At 45.1% G+C, this 18,238-nt stretch overlaps 1 protein-coding gene across 1 annotated transcript in view; it reads right to left on the reverse strand.

Moving 5' to 3' along the window:
- The window catches only part of LOC310987963 (NACHT, LRR and PYD domains-containing protein 14-like), a gene marked incomplete at its 3' end in the record, with an annotated part of 78,166 nt that overhangs the window by 46,560 nt on the left and 13,368 nt on the right, over positions 1-18,238 (reverse strand). Inside the window, exons 8-10 of the mRNA XM_083974432.1 lie at positions 10,710-10,883; positions 7,819-7,995; positions 5,591-5,764 (exon numbers count right to left, since the gene is read on the reverse strand). Coding sequence (XP_083830558.1) covers positions 5,591-5,764; positions 7,819-7,995; positions 10,710-10,883 — 525 coding nt within the window. The remainder of the gene's footprint in view (positions 1-5,590; positions 5,765-7,818; positions 7,996-10,709; positions 10,884-18,238) is intronic.

Below are 18,238 nucleotides of genomic sequence, written 5' to 3' on the forward strand. Positions count from 1 at the left end.
AATAAAGTGGCGACGAGGATAAAGCGGCGGATGCGTGTATCCTGTGCTCATTGCGAAGAGGACTTTGAGCCAGCCGGTGTTTGTTTTTCCGACCCTTTTTGCCGTGCCTGTCGGAGGTTAGCAGGAAAGCTAACTAGCTTCACCGTCAAGGACGCAGCCTGGCAGTAAATGAAACGAAGGAGCCGTGAGTACAGTAAAGGAAAAAGGAGCAGTAACTTGCAAATAAAGCTAAAATGGCTGGGCTGGTCGGCAGTGTTGGTCCCTATGATGAGAGGGAAGAGCAGTGGAGCTCTTATACGGAGCGTTTTGATTGCTTTGTCCAGGCAAACGACATTGAAGATGACAAGCTTGTGCCAACATTTTTGAGCGTGGTGGGGCCGAAGACATTCAACTTGCTGCGTTGCCTGGTTCAGCCCGCAAAGCCCGTGACCAAAAGCTGTGAGAGCATAGTGGCTACTTTAGCAGCTCACTTCGCACCGAAGCCCCTGTTAATTGCTGAACGTTTTCGTTTCCATAAGAGGAACCAAGAGGAAGGGGAGTCTGTAACAGTGTTTGTGGCTGCATTAAGGAAACTAGCAGAACATTGTGAGTTTAGGGATGTGTTGAATGACACAATCAGAGACAGACTCGTGTGTGGGCTGAGGAGTGAAGCGGCGCAGAAACGTTTGCTAACTGAAAGTGCACTTACCTTGGAAAAAGCTATTGAAATCAGCGTGTCCATGGAGTTAGCCGCCAAGGAATCTCATCAGCTAAATTCAAGTGCAAAACTCCACAAGGTCTCCACAGAAGAAAAGGGAGCACAGGGCAAATGTTACCGATGTGACAAAAGTGGACATTTTGCTGCAGAGTGTTGGAGTAAGGACATTAATTGCAGGGAGTGTGGAAAAAAGGGGCACATTGAACGTGCTTGTAAAAGCAAGGGAGCTGACAAGAAACCAAAACAATACAACCAGCCAAAACACAGATTTAAAAAGAGACAGTCTGTACATAACATGCAGCAAGGCCACACCACTGCTACGGGCAGCAGCTCATCAGATGAGGCAGCAGTGTATGTATTGTCAGTTACTGGAGGACAAAATGGATACTGGGTTTCTCCAGTGCTGGATGGACGGCCAGTGCGCATGGAAATCGACACAGGTTCAGCAGTCTCCCTCGTGTCTGAGACTGTTTATAAGGAGACTTTGCAGCACATTCCCTTACAATCCTCCAGCCTCACCCTGAGAACCTACACTGGGGAGCCAGTACCAACAAAGGGGCGAATCAATGTCACAGTCCAGGTGAATGGCCAAACAGCTAAGCTACCACTGTATGTGGTTAAAGGAAATTTCCCCTCACTGTTGGGCCGCTCGTGGCTTGAGAAGATCACATTGGACTGGCCTGCAATTCACTTGCTGTGCAGAGGAGATACAAGTCTGTCGGCTATTCTTAGCAAACATAGGGAAGTGTTCAAGGAAGAACTAGGGAGCATGAAAAACATCACAGTCAAAGTGAACGTTAAGCCTGATAGCAGACCCAAGTTCTTCAAGGCAAGACCAGTTCCCTATGCAATAAAACCAAAGATTGAAGCAGAGCTGGATTCGTTGATCAAGAGCGGAGTGCTGGAACCTGTAAGCCAGAGTGACTGGGCCACCCCAATAGTGCCGGTCATGAAAAAGGATGGATCTGTGCGGGTATGTGGAGATTTCAAAATTACAATCAATCCGGTACTGGAAGCTGAACAGTACCCACTGCCCCACATTGATGATCTGTTTGCTGGCTTGGCAGGAGGAAAAAAATTCAGCAAGATTGACCTTAGCAAAGCCTACCTCCAGATGCATGTGGATGAAAAGTCAAGAGAGCTGCTTACAATAATCACCCACAAGGGCCTCTACCGGTACTGCAGACTACCATTCGGAATTACATCGGCCCCAGCTGTTTTCCAGCGTGCAATGGACCAGATATTGAGCGGACTGTCTGGAGTCCAATGCTATCTGGATGACATACTTGTCACGGGAAAGACAGACGAAGAGCATCTAACAAACCTGGATGCCACACTGCAGCGATTGGAGGACTACGGACTCAGGGTCCACAAATCCAAATGTGAATTCTTCCAGAATTCGGTTGAGTATTTGGGCTATGTGATTGACTCTGAGGGTTTGCAAAAGGCGCCATCCAAGGTCAAGGCGATCGTGGACGCTCCAGCGCCTGAAAATGTGAGTCAATTGCGCTCTTATCTTGGACTCCTAAACTATTATGGAAGGTTCATTCCAAGTTTATCCTCTCTGCTTAACCCACTGCATCAGCTATTGTGTCACAATAGACCCTGGAAATGGACACCGCAGTGTGAGAGGGCATTCGTTCAGACAAAGACTGCATTGTTAGGGTCCGATGCCCTGACTCATTTTGACCCCAAACTGCCTTTACAACTTGCATGTGATGCATCTCCCTACGGGGTGGGGGCAGTTGTTTCCCATATCATGGCTAATGGGGAGGAGCGCCCCATAGCGTTTGCTTCACGTACCCTCAGCAAAGCAGAGAGCAGATATGCGCAAATTGAACGTGAAGCGCTGGGGATTGTCTTTGGGGTCCGAAAGTTCCACCAGTATCTTTTTGGGAGGAAGTTCATTCTTCTGACAGACCACCGTCCCCTGACAACAATCTTCGGGCCCCACACAGGCATTCCGTCTTTGGCTGCTAGCCGCATGCAGCGATGGGCCTTATTGTTGTCTGCTCACACCTATGGTATAAAGTACCGGAAGGCGGAGTTGCATGCTAACGCAGATGGCCTGTCCAGGCTCCCCCTACCTGTGGATCATGGTGGGTCACAGCAGGCCGACATCTTCTACTTCAGGCAAGTAGAGGAAGCTCCTATCACATCTACTCAAGTGAGACGACAGACCAGGAGGGACCCAGTGCTGTCAAAGCTGCTAGATGTGGTTATGAATGGAGGATTTGGGGATCTCCCAGAGCTAAAACTCTACATGGCAAGACAGAGCGAGCTGTCTGTGCAGGCAGGATGTCTTCTATGGGGACACAGAGTGATTATTCCACCAGTGCTGCGGAAAAGGCTACTGCAGCAGCTGCATACAGGCCACTGTGGTATCGTTCGCATGAAGGAGCTTGCCAGAAGCTACTTCTGGTGGCCAGGTCTTGATGGGCAAATTGAAGAAACAGCCAGAACATGTCCATCATGTCAAGCAGTCCGCTGCATGCCACAACCCGCCCCTCTTCATCCCTGGGATTGGCCAGGGGCACCCTGGCGACGCCTTCATGTTGACTTTGCTGGCCCATTTGAAGAGAGGATGTTCCTCGTGGTAGTGGATGCACATAGTAAGTGGCCAGAAGTGTCAATAATGAGATCAACGACAGCAGAGAAAACCATTGAGAAACTTGGTGAGATGTTCAGTCGATTTGGCTTTCCTGAACAACTGGTGAGCGATAATGGGCCCCAATTTATCTGACAAGAGTTCGAGAGATTCCTCGAGGCAAATGGGGTGCAACATATTCGCTCTTCTCCCTATCACCCCTCTACAAACGGACTAGCAGAGAGATTTGTTCAGAGTTTGAAGCACGCTTTGAAGGCCTCACAGGGACAAGGCTCCCTTCATCAGCGGCTGAACAGTTTCCTGCTGTCCTATAGGAATGTCCCACACTCAACCACAAAAGTTGCTCCTGCGGTACTTCTCATGAAGAAACAGCTCCGTACCAGTCTCGACCTTCTGAAACCACCTGACACTAAAGAGACTGTGCTACAAAAGCAAGAAGCCCAGGTTGAGAGACGCAAACCAAGATCAAAGGGAAGGATTTTCCACCCAGGTGATCAGGTACTTGCACGCAACTACACCAACGGCCCAAAGTGGGTTCCTACTACTGTCATAGCACAGACAGGCCCTGTGTCTTATACAGTCAAAACCTGTGAGGACATTGTCTGGAGGAGACACGTGGACCAACTGCTTGCTGGAGCTACAGCACCTGAGGAAACTTGGCCAGTGAGTTGTGCTGGACTTGGCCAGCAGGTCAGTACAACTCAACTCACACGCACCCAGGACGTAGCACGCGCTGGGGAGCCCACTCTTTCTGGTGTTCCACCAGCGGATCCACAAACTGAACTGTTTCCATCCCTGACACCAACGTCTGTTCCTGACACAGCCAGTGGGGGTACGCCAGATGGCAGTGCTACCCGCCACTATCCACAAAGAGAACGGCGGCCTCCTGAACGCCTAACTCTGTAGTGTGACATACCCAGGAGTATGGGGCAGAATAATCCCCAGGGTTATGTCAGGGTCTGAGTAGTCCACCTCATTCCCTTAGAAAGAAAAAGAAAAAGAAAAAAAGACGGACATTTTAAGTTGTGTATGATATGTGATAGCATGGCTGTATAGTTAAATGTTTTGTAATTGTGTTTACATACTTTTACAGTATTTGAGAATTGTTTATTTCTAGAACGCTCACAGCGACATGCTAAACAAGTTGGCGTACTGGAGGTGCTTCGTAGTTCTGTTAATGGTACCATACATGACATAACACCTTATGAGGTTGATGTTTGATTTAATTATTGTATGCAGGTGAAGTTGTTCATTAAGTGGGGAGGAGTATGTTATATATTGGGTTGTTTAATGTCCTCTTACGGACACCGTTGATCTGCAATGACATGTTACATAGAACTGTCACTAGAGGGCACTCCTGTACCAGAGTTGAGATCGAGTTCAATAAACGAAGATCTGCCTAGTGAAACAAGAAGTGGTCCGTGGTTATATTGGTCTTATAGTATAAGTTAGAGTAATACCTATCAAGATACAATAAAAACCCTTGATAGTTCTTCTGCCCTGCTCCGCTGATCAGAGCGGCGTCCCTAGCAACGGCCCGTTTTACTTAGCAACGGTCTGTTATACAGAAATAAAAGACCCTAAATGCAGAATCAGTGAGTAATTAATAAGAAAGTAATCAAAATGCAGAATTCAATATATCCATGTTATTAAAAAAAAGTGAATCCCCTCTTTTAGTGAGACTTGTCACAGCCCATGCTGCCACTGATAGACTGCCTGCAGTCAACTATTTATTCCGCCTATAACTTTACGTCTTTTGGGATGGAATAAAACTGCAGTCCGGGGTTTTTTTGGCGACTGCTATCACAGTCAACAGCACAATATAATCCTGGCATCTTTCAAATAACGTCAATTTTCGGTCTCTTGCTGATTTCCTCCTACTACTCCACTTGTTCTGGTAACGTGACGCTGGGATCTGTGTCCAGATCGCCCTGATTCGGACACAAACATGGCGGCGCAGAAACACAGTGACGTCATGTGAATCTAATGAATAACAGCTGATGTCAGGACGGCATGGATTGTGGGGAAAAGGTGTTGCACATGTTTAAGACTTGGATCTGTGTAAACCATTGTGCATGAATGTGTTTGTAGTGAGGTTTTTGTGTGATGAGCTGTCTGAGGTGCCGACCCCCCCACAGCCCTGGTCTTGGTCTGTGAGCGCCTGCCTACCCTGTCCTACAGCCTCAGTGTGGATCAGTAGAATATCAGCCTCTTGTCTGCAGCTCAGTATCAACACAACTTTCACATCACATTCATCTGAGCACAGAAATAAAACAGAGTCTGACCTCAGAGTCTCCAGTCTACAGTCTGGACTCTCCAGAAAACCACTCAGACCCTTCACTCCTGAATCATAAAGGTAGTTTCCACTCAGGTCCAGTTCTCTCAGGTGGGAGGGGTTGGACTTCAGAGCTGAGCCCAGAGAAGAACAGCTGATCTCTGACAAACTGCACTCCTCCAATCTGAATAAAGAATAAAAGCAGTGAGTTGAGGACAAAGCTCCTTGTTGACAGCGTTCAGTGTCTCATCATCTGTTCAGAGCTGAAGAAGCTTCAGAAAGAACAAGTTTAGAAAATCAAAGTCCAACAGCTGAAGCAACAGGAAGCAGGTTAAACAGTCACATAGAGAGAAAACAGCTCATTAATATTCATGAGAAGCTGCTGCTGCTTCAACACAGACGCAGTGACTCCGCCTCTTCACCTGTCAGCTCCACCTGTGGCTCCATCCAGACAAACTCATGTTGTGCAGCCACATTGATCAGAGATTTACTGACCATCCTCAAGACAACAAACATGTGAGGCTGAACTCTGTTACCATGACAACTAACGTGTAGAAACAAATGTTGAATGAAGCTCAGAGACAGAAAAACCTAAAACCAGCACACACACATCTGCTTATTATGGGATGTTGGCTTTGAATGTTTCACTATAAACATGACAGAGCCTCACTTAGACACTTTTACACACACACACACACACACACACACACACACACACACACACACACACACACACACACACACACACACACACACACACACACACACACACACACACACACACACACACACACACACACACACACACACACACAGCCCAGGTTGTGTGTCTTCTCTGTTGTAAACCTTGTAATAACAGCTTGTTGTGTACAGTTAACATCCTTGTTGCTCAGGTCTGAGTGTGGATTGTGTTAAAGGTTTGTTGTGTGATGTGAGCGGTGCTCCAACATGTGATCCTGTTATTGATTTGAGTTGTGTGTTACAGTAATTCATGGGTTGCAGTGACATCACGTCGAAGGGACCGCCGCCATATTTGTGTCCGATTTGACAGGTCTCCTCATATGACAGCATCAAACCGCAGGATGGAAATGACAGTTTCTTGACAAAATGACAGGGTTTCATACATCCTGTCTGGGTTTATATCTCTATAACAACAGACTAACTCTATATTATCCCACTTATTACACAGTTTATGAATTAATTAATTAATTTGAGACGTAATGTTGATCAAAGTCCTTAGTCCGGTCACTTCTCCGCTGGTCACAGCTGTGACACTGCGCTGGGTCCGCTCTGTCCGCTCTGATCGCAGGTTTGGTTTCCAGCAGCGGTGAGGGAGGCAGAGAGCCTCCACTCTCCCTCTAACAAGCTACAAGTCATTTTTCTAACATCACAATTAGTCTGAAGCTGGTAAAAATGAAACACAAGGTAAAAAATCCTTGATAGTTCTTCTGCCCTGCTCCGCTGATCAGAGCGGCGTCCCTAGCAACGGCCCGTTTTACTTAGCAACGGTCTGTTATACAGAAATAAAAGACCCTAAATGCAGAATCAGTGAGTAATTAATAAGAAAGTAATCAAAATGCAGAATTCAATATATCCATGTTATTAAAAAAAAAGTGAATCCCCTCTTTTAGTGAGACTTGTCACAGCCCATGCTGCCACTGATAGATGCCTGCAGTCAACTATTTATTACGTCTATAACTTTACGTCTTTTGGGATGGAATAAAACTGCAGTCCGGGGTTTTTTTTGGCGACTGCTATCACAGTCAACAGCACAATATAATCCTGGCATCTTTCAAATAACGTCAATTTTCGGTCTCTTGCTGATTTCCTCCTACTACTCCACTTGTTCTGGTAACGTGACGCTGGGATCTGTGTCCAGATCGCCCTGATTCAGACACAAACATGGCGGCGCAGAAACACAGTGACGTCATGTGAATCTAATGAATAACAGCTGATGTCAGGACGGCATGGATTGTGGGGAAAAGGTGTTGCACATGTTTAAGACTTGGATCTGTGTGAACCATTGTGCATGAATGTGTTTGTTGTGAGGTTGTTGTGTGATGAGCTGTCTGAGGTGCCGACCCCCCACAGCCCTGGTCTTGGTCTGTGAGCGCCTGCCTACCCTGTCCTACAGCCTCAGTGTGGATCAGTAGAATATCAGCCTCATGTCTGCAGCTCAGTATCAACACAACTTTCACATCACATTCATCTGAGCACAGAAATAAAACAGAGTCTGACCTCAGAGTCTCCAGTCTACAGTCTGGACTCTCCAGAAAACCACTCAGACCCTTCACTCCTGAATCCTGCAGCTTGTCGTTCCAGCTCAGGTCCAGGTGTCTCAGGTGGGAGGGGTTGGACTTCAGAGCTGAGCCCAGAGAAGAACAGCTGATCTCTGACAACCTGCAGTCCCTCAATCTGAATAAAGAATAAAAGCAGTGAGTTGAGGACAAAGCTCCTTGTTGACAGCGTTCAGTGTCTCATCATCTGTTCAGAGCTGAAGAAGCTTCAGAAAGAACAAGTTTAGAAAATCAAAGTCCAACAGCTGAAGCAACAGGAAGCAGGTTAAACAGTCACATAGAGAGAAAACAGCTCATTAATATTCATGAGAAGCTGCTGCTGCTTCAACACTCATTGCGTACATGAACTGATGAAGCCTCTTGGATGAGAGGTGAAACGTCTTCCTAGACAAATAACTAAGTCCAGTTGCTTTCGATTTAATCTCCTTTGAAATACTATGACCTGGGCAAATGAGAATATACACCGGCTTAACCCCTAATTAAAACACACACACACAGGCGCTGTCTTTCTTTTATATTTCTTGACTAATTGCTCTTTTTTTTTGTATATATTTTTGGCTTTTATGCCTTTATTTGATAGCCATAGTAGAGATAGAAAGGAAAGAGGAAGCAGAGAGAGGGGGAATGACATGCAGGAAAGGTCTGCCCGACGCGGGATTCGAACCGGGGACGCGAGGGGTGAGGACTGTAGCCTCTACATGGAGCGGCCGCCTTAAAGGGATAGTTCAACATTTTTGAAAATTGGCCCATCGCCATGATCCCCCTAGTAATAGCAGTAGGTTCGTTACCTTTAATTGTTGGTCCAAGCTGCTTTTAGATCGGGGGAGAAGAATACCGAGCGGCGCAGCTACACTACGGAGGATAATGGAATTTCTTGGTTTTGCTCATCAAACTCAGCAAATACACAACCAAAAAACTCAAAAACGCTGTGGTGGACAAGTTGTGACCTGCACATTCACCACGCTATGAGATAATAGCGGAAAGTTAAGAGAAGTGAAGCAAATACTCGGAACTACTTTCTTCAGTGAACCACTGGTCGGAGGGACACAGTGTGCGCACCTCAGCCAGTGCCGTAGTATACGGACGTATCTGCAGTAAACAGGCGCTTTTGAAATCACTCCGCCGAGCAGCCGTCTAGAGTGTAAAGTCCGACTTTGCCTCTAAAACAACTCCATCTCGCAACTTTCCGCTATTATCTCATAGCGTGGTGGATGTGCAGGTCACAACTTGTCCACCACAGCGTTTTTGAGTTTTTTGGTTGTGTATTTGCTGAGTTTGATGAGCAAAACCAAGAAATTCCATTAGCCTCCGTAGTGTAGCTGCGCCGCTCGGTATTCTTCTCCCCCGATCTAAAAGCAGCTTGGACCAACAATTAAAGGTAACGAACCTACTGCTATTACTAGGGGGATCATGGCGATGGGCCAATTTTCAAAAATGTTGAACTATCCCTTTAACCACTACGACACGCACCGCCCCAGACTTCTTGCTCTTTTAATTTATACACTTTGAGTTGGAGTTGTTATTGTAACAAAAAGAAATTTCTCCCTTGGGGATCAATAAAGTATTCTGAATATCACGAGCCAAAAAAAGTTGGAACTAACTAAGGTTAGAATGACTGCAGTTATTTTAGTTTAATTGGGAATAATTAATTTATTATTTATTTGAAGTTGATTCTGTCACGAGGCCAGCACCATGACAGTTTGTGTTGCATGTTTGTCTGTTTTGTTTTGTCACTCTACCTGTTTGTATGTCTATGTCTCGTTCCCCCTCCCTCTTGCACTCTGTCTCCTCTCCTGGACCTGCCTGCCTCCCACTCCACACCTGCCCTGCTGCTGCAATCAAGCCAGCTGGTTCCCATCAGCTCATCACCCAGTCCTGCCTCGACCATCAGTCTCCGCCGAATCGTCGTTCAGTCCACATGGTTTGTTGTAGTCGAGTTCCAGCCCAGCCAAGCCACAGAACCTCTGCTTGCCAGTCTGTTCTTGTTGCTGACTTGTTTTTTCCTGCTGCAGTCTCTGCCCTGCCTGCCTGCCTGCCTGCCAGCCAGCCCGTCTTCCAGTCCTCCCGTCCGCCTGCCACCCCAGCCATCACCTCAAGCCCCCCTTCAGCTGTCCCCCCCCTGGATCCACGCTCCAACCCATCGCCCCCCTTTCCCTCACTTCCCTAACCTCAAATAAACATTTCATTTTTTCAGTTGGTGTCTGTCTCTGGGTTCCTAGCAGAGTCGTGACAGATTCACCTTTACTAATGATCCAAATGTTCTATATGTTGTTATGTTGTGAAAAATAAAATAAAAGTGTTTTCATTTCAAAACTACACATTTCTAGAGCTGTAACTGCAACACCGCAACACCGTGAAACCCTGATGTTTGTGCTCAAGGTTCTCACACCGTCAGGATCTCAGAGCGGCCCATGCCTAGTTGTGGATCTTCATCATGTGGCCTTCTACACACATCATCCACATGTCAGCACAGATTCATCAGCTGCTGCTGACCTCAGATCAGTCTGTCAATATACAATCAATATCTGATCAATACCTGTTGGACTAAACACTGACTACAACTATCTGATTCAGGACTGAACTGGATCAAAGGTCCAGATCCATCATCATCATTGTCATCATCATCGTCATCGTCGTCGTCGTCGTCGTCGTCGTCGTCATCGTCATCGTCATCATCATCACCACCACACTGACCTCTGAGTGACCTCTGACCCTTCACCTTCTACCAGCTGCAGTAACATGGAGTCACAATCAGTCGCTGCTTCAAACTGAACTTCACACATTTGAACTGAACACAGACAAAAGTCCAACAGGTCCAGTCAGTGAACTCACCTCAGAGTCTCCAGTCGACAGTTTGGACTCTCCAGTCCAGCACACAGAACCTCCACTGATGAATCACTCAGGTCGTTTTTACTCAGGTCCAGTTTTGTCAGGTGGGAGGAGTTGGACTTCAGAGCTGAGGCCACGACTTCACAGTGACTCTCTGAGAGCCAACAACCAATAAGTCTGTGAAGAGAGAAAATATCAAATGTGTCAGAATCAAACCAGATGAAAGCTGCAGTAAAAACACAGTTGATGCATCTGATGACAGGACGTGATGATGTGATGAACATCTGAGCTTCAGCTCATCTTCTCTGACTGAGTTTGACAGGAAACAATGATCCTCATCACTCTCACAGGATGGACGGGATCCCGAAGCAAAGCCTGCTCACTCTATATCAGCCAACCCCAATAGGCGGCACATGGGCCACATGCGGCCCGTGACGATCTGCTGGCCCTGACACACCTGTCCTAGTATGAAACTAAGTGAGCGACATGAGAGATAAGGTGCACACTGCTCTACGTTATTTTGATCTCAGCCCACACTAGGTAGACCTACGCTTGAGCGCGTAAACGTGAAGACGCACCGTTCGATGGAGAGAAAATAAGGACCTAACCATGCTGTCGTGTTGTTTCACTAAACACTCAGGAATAAAGCAATAAACAGGAGTAGTCTCAACCTTCTTTACTGAGCACGCATGTTTCATCAACAACCTTCTTCTTCTCTTGCACACAGCACATAATTTCCTCAGTCAGGTAATCACAACAACATAGCATCGCCACCTACTGTCCTCGAGTGGAGCGAAGAGAAAAAATGTGTATTTCTTTTACTCTGTGGAGATCTCCCACAAGGGAGTGGGACAGTTTCGGAACAGTCGGAATGGAGAGCTGTCCCCAAAGTTATAAACTGCCCCCGGAACGCAGTTAACTCATTGAGTGCCACGCTCTTTTCCAAAGTCAAGTGTACCGGCAATTTAGACCATTTTTGACGATTTTTGTAGAGCCACAGTGTATTCTATATTATTGCCACCAACACATACTATGGGTCATTTGAAAGGTGAAACTTTATGCTTCAAATGGCCACAAACCGTTTGTCTCTACGTGCCTCCGTTCCTGAGAAAACTCAAGCTAAACACCTGTTTAGCTTGAGTTTTCTCAGTTACCATGTGCATTTATGTCGTCCTGTCTGTCATAAGAGATTACGATACGGGACACGTTTGTGTCACAGACTCGCGGTGGCACAGACACCGCGAACAGACGAAGAGCTCCGGTGTCCCTTTGCAACCGTTGCATTGAAATGCACTGCTACGCCAAGACCCCCTGTAACTCAGAGAAGGGACGGTGGACTCTGAAAATTCTTCCAGCCCTTAGTCAACATGAGGGTGAGTAGATAATGAGCGAAATATCATTCTAGGGTGAACTATCCCTTTAACTCACAGAGCTAACAGTAGCCTAGCCGTTAGCACTGGATGAACTCACAGAGCTAACAGTAGCCTAGCCATTAGCACTGGATGGTTAGACCTGGTTAGACACATGTGACTTCCTGTGTTTACGTATCACTCTGGGCTGCTCACTATTAACGTTACACTATATCAGACATGAAACTCTGCGACCAGCTGCGGCTGCATAGGAAAGCAAACTCCAAGAAGAGATCTCATTGTTGTCTCTTTCATTTCTCCTAGACTCAAATGAGCTATATTTGATACAAAGGTGAGACTAAAGGCTTTTTCTCCTGCTTCTCAACTTAAACTCAGGAGAAATAAGCATAATATAGATCTCAAAGAAAACTCAGCCAAGACTCCCAAGATCTCATCATTCTTCTCAAATATGTCTCAGTTTTCTCATAGTGACCTCAGAAGAAAATAGCTCATCTGTGTCTCACTCTGATCAGACGAAGAGATCTCTAAATTATATTAAATACGTCTAATCTCCTAAACATGAGACCATGTCAATCAAAGAATGATCTCAAAGAAAACTCAGCTATGAGACTCCCAAGATCTCATCCTTCTTCTCAAATATGACTCAGTTTTCTCATGGTGACCTCAGGATATACTGCTCATCTGTGTCTCACTCTGATCAAAGGAGGAGATCTCAAAATTATATTAAATGGGTCTCATTTTTTTTTAATTACCAAAGACAGTTAAAGTGCAAAGGATTGTGGGAAAATTAACGGTCACTGCTGTCAGACTGCTGTATTCTTCTGCCCATGAAGACGCTGGACAAAGGACTGGAGTTTTCCTTCATAATAGTTTGTGAACTCAACAAAAAAGGTCAGTATACTATTATACATTTTTCATTAACATATGAGATTCACTGTTAACATTTGTATTAGCCGAGAAAAAAAGTTTGAAGCTATGGTTTGAAGTTTACTAAACCTAGCTAACAAGATAGGGCTCTCAGATAGGGGCGGTGAATCTGTTCATCTTGCACTTCATTCATTCACTAACACATGCTACTGTGGCCATATAGCAAACGCCATAACCAGCCAACATAACCAACACTGTGACAAATTCCCTAAACTGTCAGGAAAGACTCATCTTGCTCTGTGTCAATCATTAAGTTAGCCGTTTGCTTCACAATCGTTAACACGCATTCACTGCCAACAAAGAAAACGCTGCTGAAAATCAGTCGTTTCTAACTTTCTAACTGAATTGAACACTCTCAACACACTATCTGTATAACATAACAGCGAGGTTAATGTTATTAAATCATAACGTTTCACTGTCGTTTTTGTCCTATTGTTGTTTGAGTAGATCAGATTAAATGTCATTGATTTTAAGGTCGTTGGTAACCTAGCAACACGCAGACACGGCACTAGGGCAGACAGCGATCGGATCGAGCAGAGAAAAGAAAAAGAGAAAAGAGTTTTTAAGTTTGCCAAAGTGTTAATTCCATCTAGGTTCATGGTGGACTTCTGATGGCTGGTCGTAGGTGCCCATGGTGACCAAATGAAGCCGGTGAGTAATTTATTTACGCCTACCATAAAATAATACCGGATTCATTTTTTTTTTTTACCGGCATGGGGGTGGGAGGTGGGGAGAGCTCTGTCATACAGGAAGGTTTTCAGCCTGGACTTACAAAATAGTTTTTATTGTATTGGTTTCTCCATTGCTGTCTATAATTTCAAATCGACCTGTATCCTAGTCATTATGGAGTGGGATTTTTCTTTAGCATCTTGATTATACACTTAGACCATTAGGCCTATAGGAATGTCATTTTACAGATAACTGAATTGACATAGTATTAGTGTAATAAAATATGCTTGGAAAAAATCTGAGCCCATTTTCTCTGTTTTGTTTGCAACCTACAGTACGTGAGGCGGTGTACGACGATGGAGAACTACCAGTAGGAGGAGGTCAAGCTTAAGAAGGCCCTCATAAATAAGCCATCAGAGGGTCAGTAAAGTGACTGGCTTTTCGGGTGTCACATTTACTTGTTCACCAGTAGTGATTTTTTTTTTCTTCTTTTTTTTACCGTTGATTGATATGTTTTTACACCAGTGGTTCTCAACTGGTGGCTCAGGACCCAAAGGGGGGGGTGCCATTTTCAGTGGGTTGCAGATTCAATAATCCTTTGTAACTTTTTTCAAAATTACAAATTGTTTTTATTATGACAGTCATAATGACAGTCATAGAATTGAGAAAGATAGTCAGACTATTTTTTTTTCTAGTCTCTTGTCAACTCGTATTCTTAAACGTAACGTTTTAATTGGTGAGATCGCCTCGTAATGACTGCATTTACTGACGTTTTACATTACTGCTCCTGTAAAACTCATATTTATCAGTAATTTTAGCTTGATAAGTCATTTATGCTGTATGTGTGTGTCAACAGTGTCTCAACGCGGCTGATGTCCAACACCTGTTGCTCCGTTCACAACGTCCACATTAATATATTTTTACGGCCTAATTAATGCCACGGTGGTAAAATGTAAAGCGAGACTTCTCCAGACTCCTCCATGGTCGGTGTGTGTCGTGTGTGTGGCCTGACGGTGCAGCTGCTCCCCGTCTTCCACCGGGGCCGGAGGAAGAACCGTGGAAGTCCTCCTCCTCCTCCTCCTCCTCCTCCTCCTCACCGTCGTCAGTGTGTGTTTGTTCAGTGTCAGTATGCTAAATGATCACTTAAACTCATAATCATATTATTAAATTGTTTGGAAAAAAACAAACATGCTTGTGACTTTTTTCTTCTTCTACCAAATCCAACATCTGCAACTGTGTCTGGGGCATTCGTGTTTAATTCAAATGTCTGGTTCTGTAACAGCTGTATTTAGTGGACACTGATATTCTGCGTGTTGTGGAAATATTGTAAGTTAAACTGTTGAATTACAAAGAGTCTCATCCACCTGAAGGCTTAATGATGAAACTATGAACACAGCCAGTACAGACAATTATTAAAAGGATGATGCATTTGCCAAAGAGCTCTAACTTTCTTTAATCACAGTGTGGTTGATAAAAACAAAACACGTGTGACTAAGTTTATAATACCTCCACCAACATCCTGTAGATACAACTGGTGAACTGTGCAGCAAGTTAAATACTCTTCAATATAAAAAAAAAGGTAAGAGTAAAGCCCTCATTACATTATTTGAGGTGTTCTGGGGTCATCTCTGTCATGTTTAACAAAAATATAGTTAATTATGATTTATTTTTTATAATGCAATAATGAGTGTGTTGCTGTATGTATAGAGGAATGTGCAATAATGTTGCTGTAGCAAGGGGTCAGATGGGCATCATGTTATTATTATTACTATTGTCTTTTTATTTTTATATGTATAGGTGATTTCAGGACATTGTGGGGGGACGCGCAAGGAGCTGGGGGATATGATGATGTGTTTGTTTATGGTCTTAGATGTATTGTTTTGTGTATATGTGTTCATGGCGCCTGGAGTCTCTGGTCTGTCCACGACGAATTTCTCCCAAGGGAGACAATAAAGACAAACTAACTAACTAACATTTTCCATTGTGATGTAAGCTTACAGGTTCGGACTAACTTGTTTTCAGTGTAACATCGTATATTAATTAACTGTCAAAACGATTTAACGATCATATAAACGACCGTAGTAAACCTACGATTGGCCGTCTTTTTACTTTTTAAATCATTATCTTTGTTTTAAAGTCCATGTGAGTCCTGTAAAAGTCTTAATACTCATTCATTAAATCCACAACTAACACACACATGAACACGCAGCGCCAAAACTAGAACGGCGGTTGCTCGTTCTCATTGCCCCAGGGCATGATGGGAGGCCGCAGAGCATCATGGGGGGTGACTCAACTGCGCATGCTCTATGGGCCGCATAACGCGGAAGTAAACCCGGAAGTCAGAAACTTTTTCGGCGTATGCGCCAGGCGAGCAGCTTTCATTGAAATGAACGGCGGCCATTTTCCGGTCCGGTATCCAGTTAATATAATACATCCATGGTCAGAGCCCACAGCCTCTGGCTGCCATGCACCCGGAGCCGGAAATACGCCACACAGACACGGGAGGTAGAACAGATGCATGGTGGGAGTTGTAGTCCTTCAAACTAAACGCTATTTATAGTTGCAGAATCACTTTTCGCTCCGAGTTTTTCCAAGGTAAGAATGCTTTTCTGGTTGTGTTTACTAAATGCGCTTGTTGTTGTTTATCGTATTAGGCTGCTGGATCAGTGAAACTTGGTCGTAGAGGGATACAAATTGTATTTTTGGAATCTGTGTCTGCTATCGTGCTCATAGCTGTCTAGCTCTTTTTTCGGTGTTTGTTCGTGTTTTCGCGACAAATTGTTTGATCGCTCGGTGTTGTAACTGTGTTTGTTGGTCCTACGAATGGGCGTATGAGCGTTTAGCGGAGATTCTCAGCTTTCTGTTGATATGTAGCATGTCTGTGTGTGTGCTACGGGGTTGTTGCCTGTGCGGACGTTGTGTTGTCGGACAGCCCTCGGATACGGGGGCTTCAGGGAAGAAGAGATAAACCAATAGCGGTTAGTGTTACAATAACACACTCAACTATAATACTCACAGGCATATTTCAAAGGAGGTTAAATCGAAAGCAACTGGACTTAGTTATTTGTCTAGGAAGACGTTTCACCTCTCATCCAAGAGGCTTCATCAGTTCATGTAGCATCTGACCAGGCTGGGACTGGTCCAACTATCTGGTGTGGAGACTCACTATTTACTTTTGTGGGTGTGTGGTGTTTTGTCCTTGGGATGTACCAGTCTCTGTCTGAGTGTGTTGCTGGGTTTGAAATACACAGGGATACGACACAAAGATCCTCCTGAGTTTTTTTGATACTCCAGACACATATGGAATGACTATGTTGTTTTCTCTTGTTTTGTCTTTCTTTCTCCACCACTTTGCTGGTTTTCTTTCTGGAAGCAGCTGCAGTTTTCACAAAGGTCCAGCTAGGGTAACCACAAGTTGTGAGGGCGCCTCTCAGGTGCTTGTGTTCTGCCCCTTGGGCCTGTGAGCTGGTGGGCACGTTATCAGCTCTGTGTTGCAAGGTTCTGATAACACCAAGCTTATGTTCCAGAGGGTGGTGAGAGTCAAAAAGTAGATATTGGTCAATTTCAAAGGAGGTTAAATCGAAAGCAACTGGACTTAGTTATTTGTCTAGGAAGACGTTTCACCTTCATCAGTTCATGTAGCATCTGACCAGGCTGGGACTGGTCCAACTATCTGGTGTGGAGACTCACTATTTAACCTCTTGTGTGGGCGTTCACAAGGTTGATGATGTCACTGGTTCCCTTTTGTGCCCCAACGACAGTCGTTTAAATGACTGTCTCTGATGGAAAGTTGGTTTCGACTTCGTTAGTGCCCTATGTTGTTATAACGACAGTCGTTGGAGTCACTTGCCACTTGTGAACAGTGGTTGTTCTTTGAGGCTAGATTGTTGAATCTCCTGGGAAGGGATGAAAGGGCAGCATTGTAAATTGGAGATAGGTGGTGTCTGAGACCTACTCCCCTGTTGAGGGATGGTTCGACTCTCACCACCCTCTGGAACATAAGCTTGGTGAGTTACTATTTCCACCGTTACAACGCCATTACCGTTACCAACAATTAAATGAGGCACGTTACAAACTACTCAGTGAAGCCGTTGTCCTCCGACTTGGCTCACTCAGCCACAGAAGCTGCAAAACTGTTTTTTTTTTCCTTCTCTCCTTTGATGAGGGGAGGGGGGAGGAGGGAGGGACGAGACAACCGCATAAGTGATGATGATCAGTTAACTGTGCGTTCACACCAAAAGCTTCCAAAGCTTCAAAATCGCTCGAGGGTGGGCGTCAGACAAGACAGCTTCCAAAACGGCAAATATTTTCAGCCGCTTTGGCCGCTCGTCACGTGACTGACATCAAAGTTCGATCGCGCTGGTCATTGGGGAGCAGAAGGACAAAAAAAAGAAAAAAAGGCAGCCGATGGACATCTCTATTCTGACAGGTTGAATACCCTAAAGTTAACCAGGGCTCAACTTCTCGTCTGGTGATGCTTTGGATGCTTTGGAAGCGCGGCGGCGCATGTTGACGCTTTGGACGCTCAGTGTCACCGGGCTCTCGTTGAAAATGAATTGACTTCCG

This window comes from Trachurus trachurus (genome assembly GCF_905171665.1).
Source record: "Trachurus trachurus genome assembly, chromosome: 6".
Taxonomy (NCBI): Eukaryota; Metazoa; Chordata; class Actinopteri; order Carangiformes; family Carangidae; genus Trachurus; species Trachurus trachurus.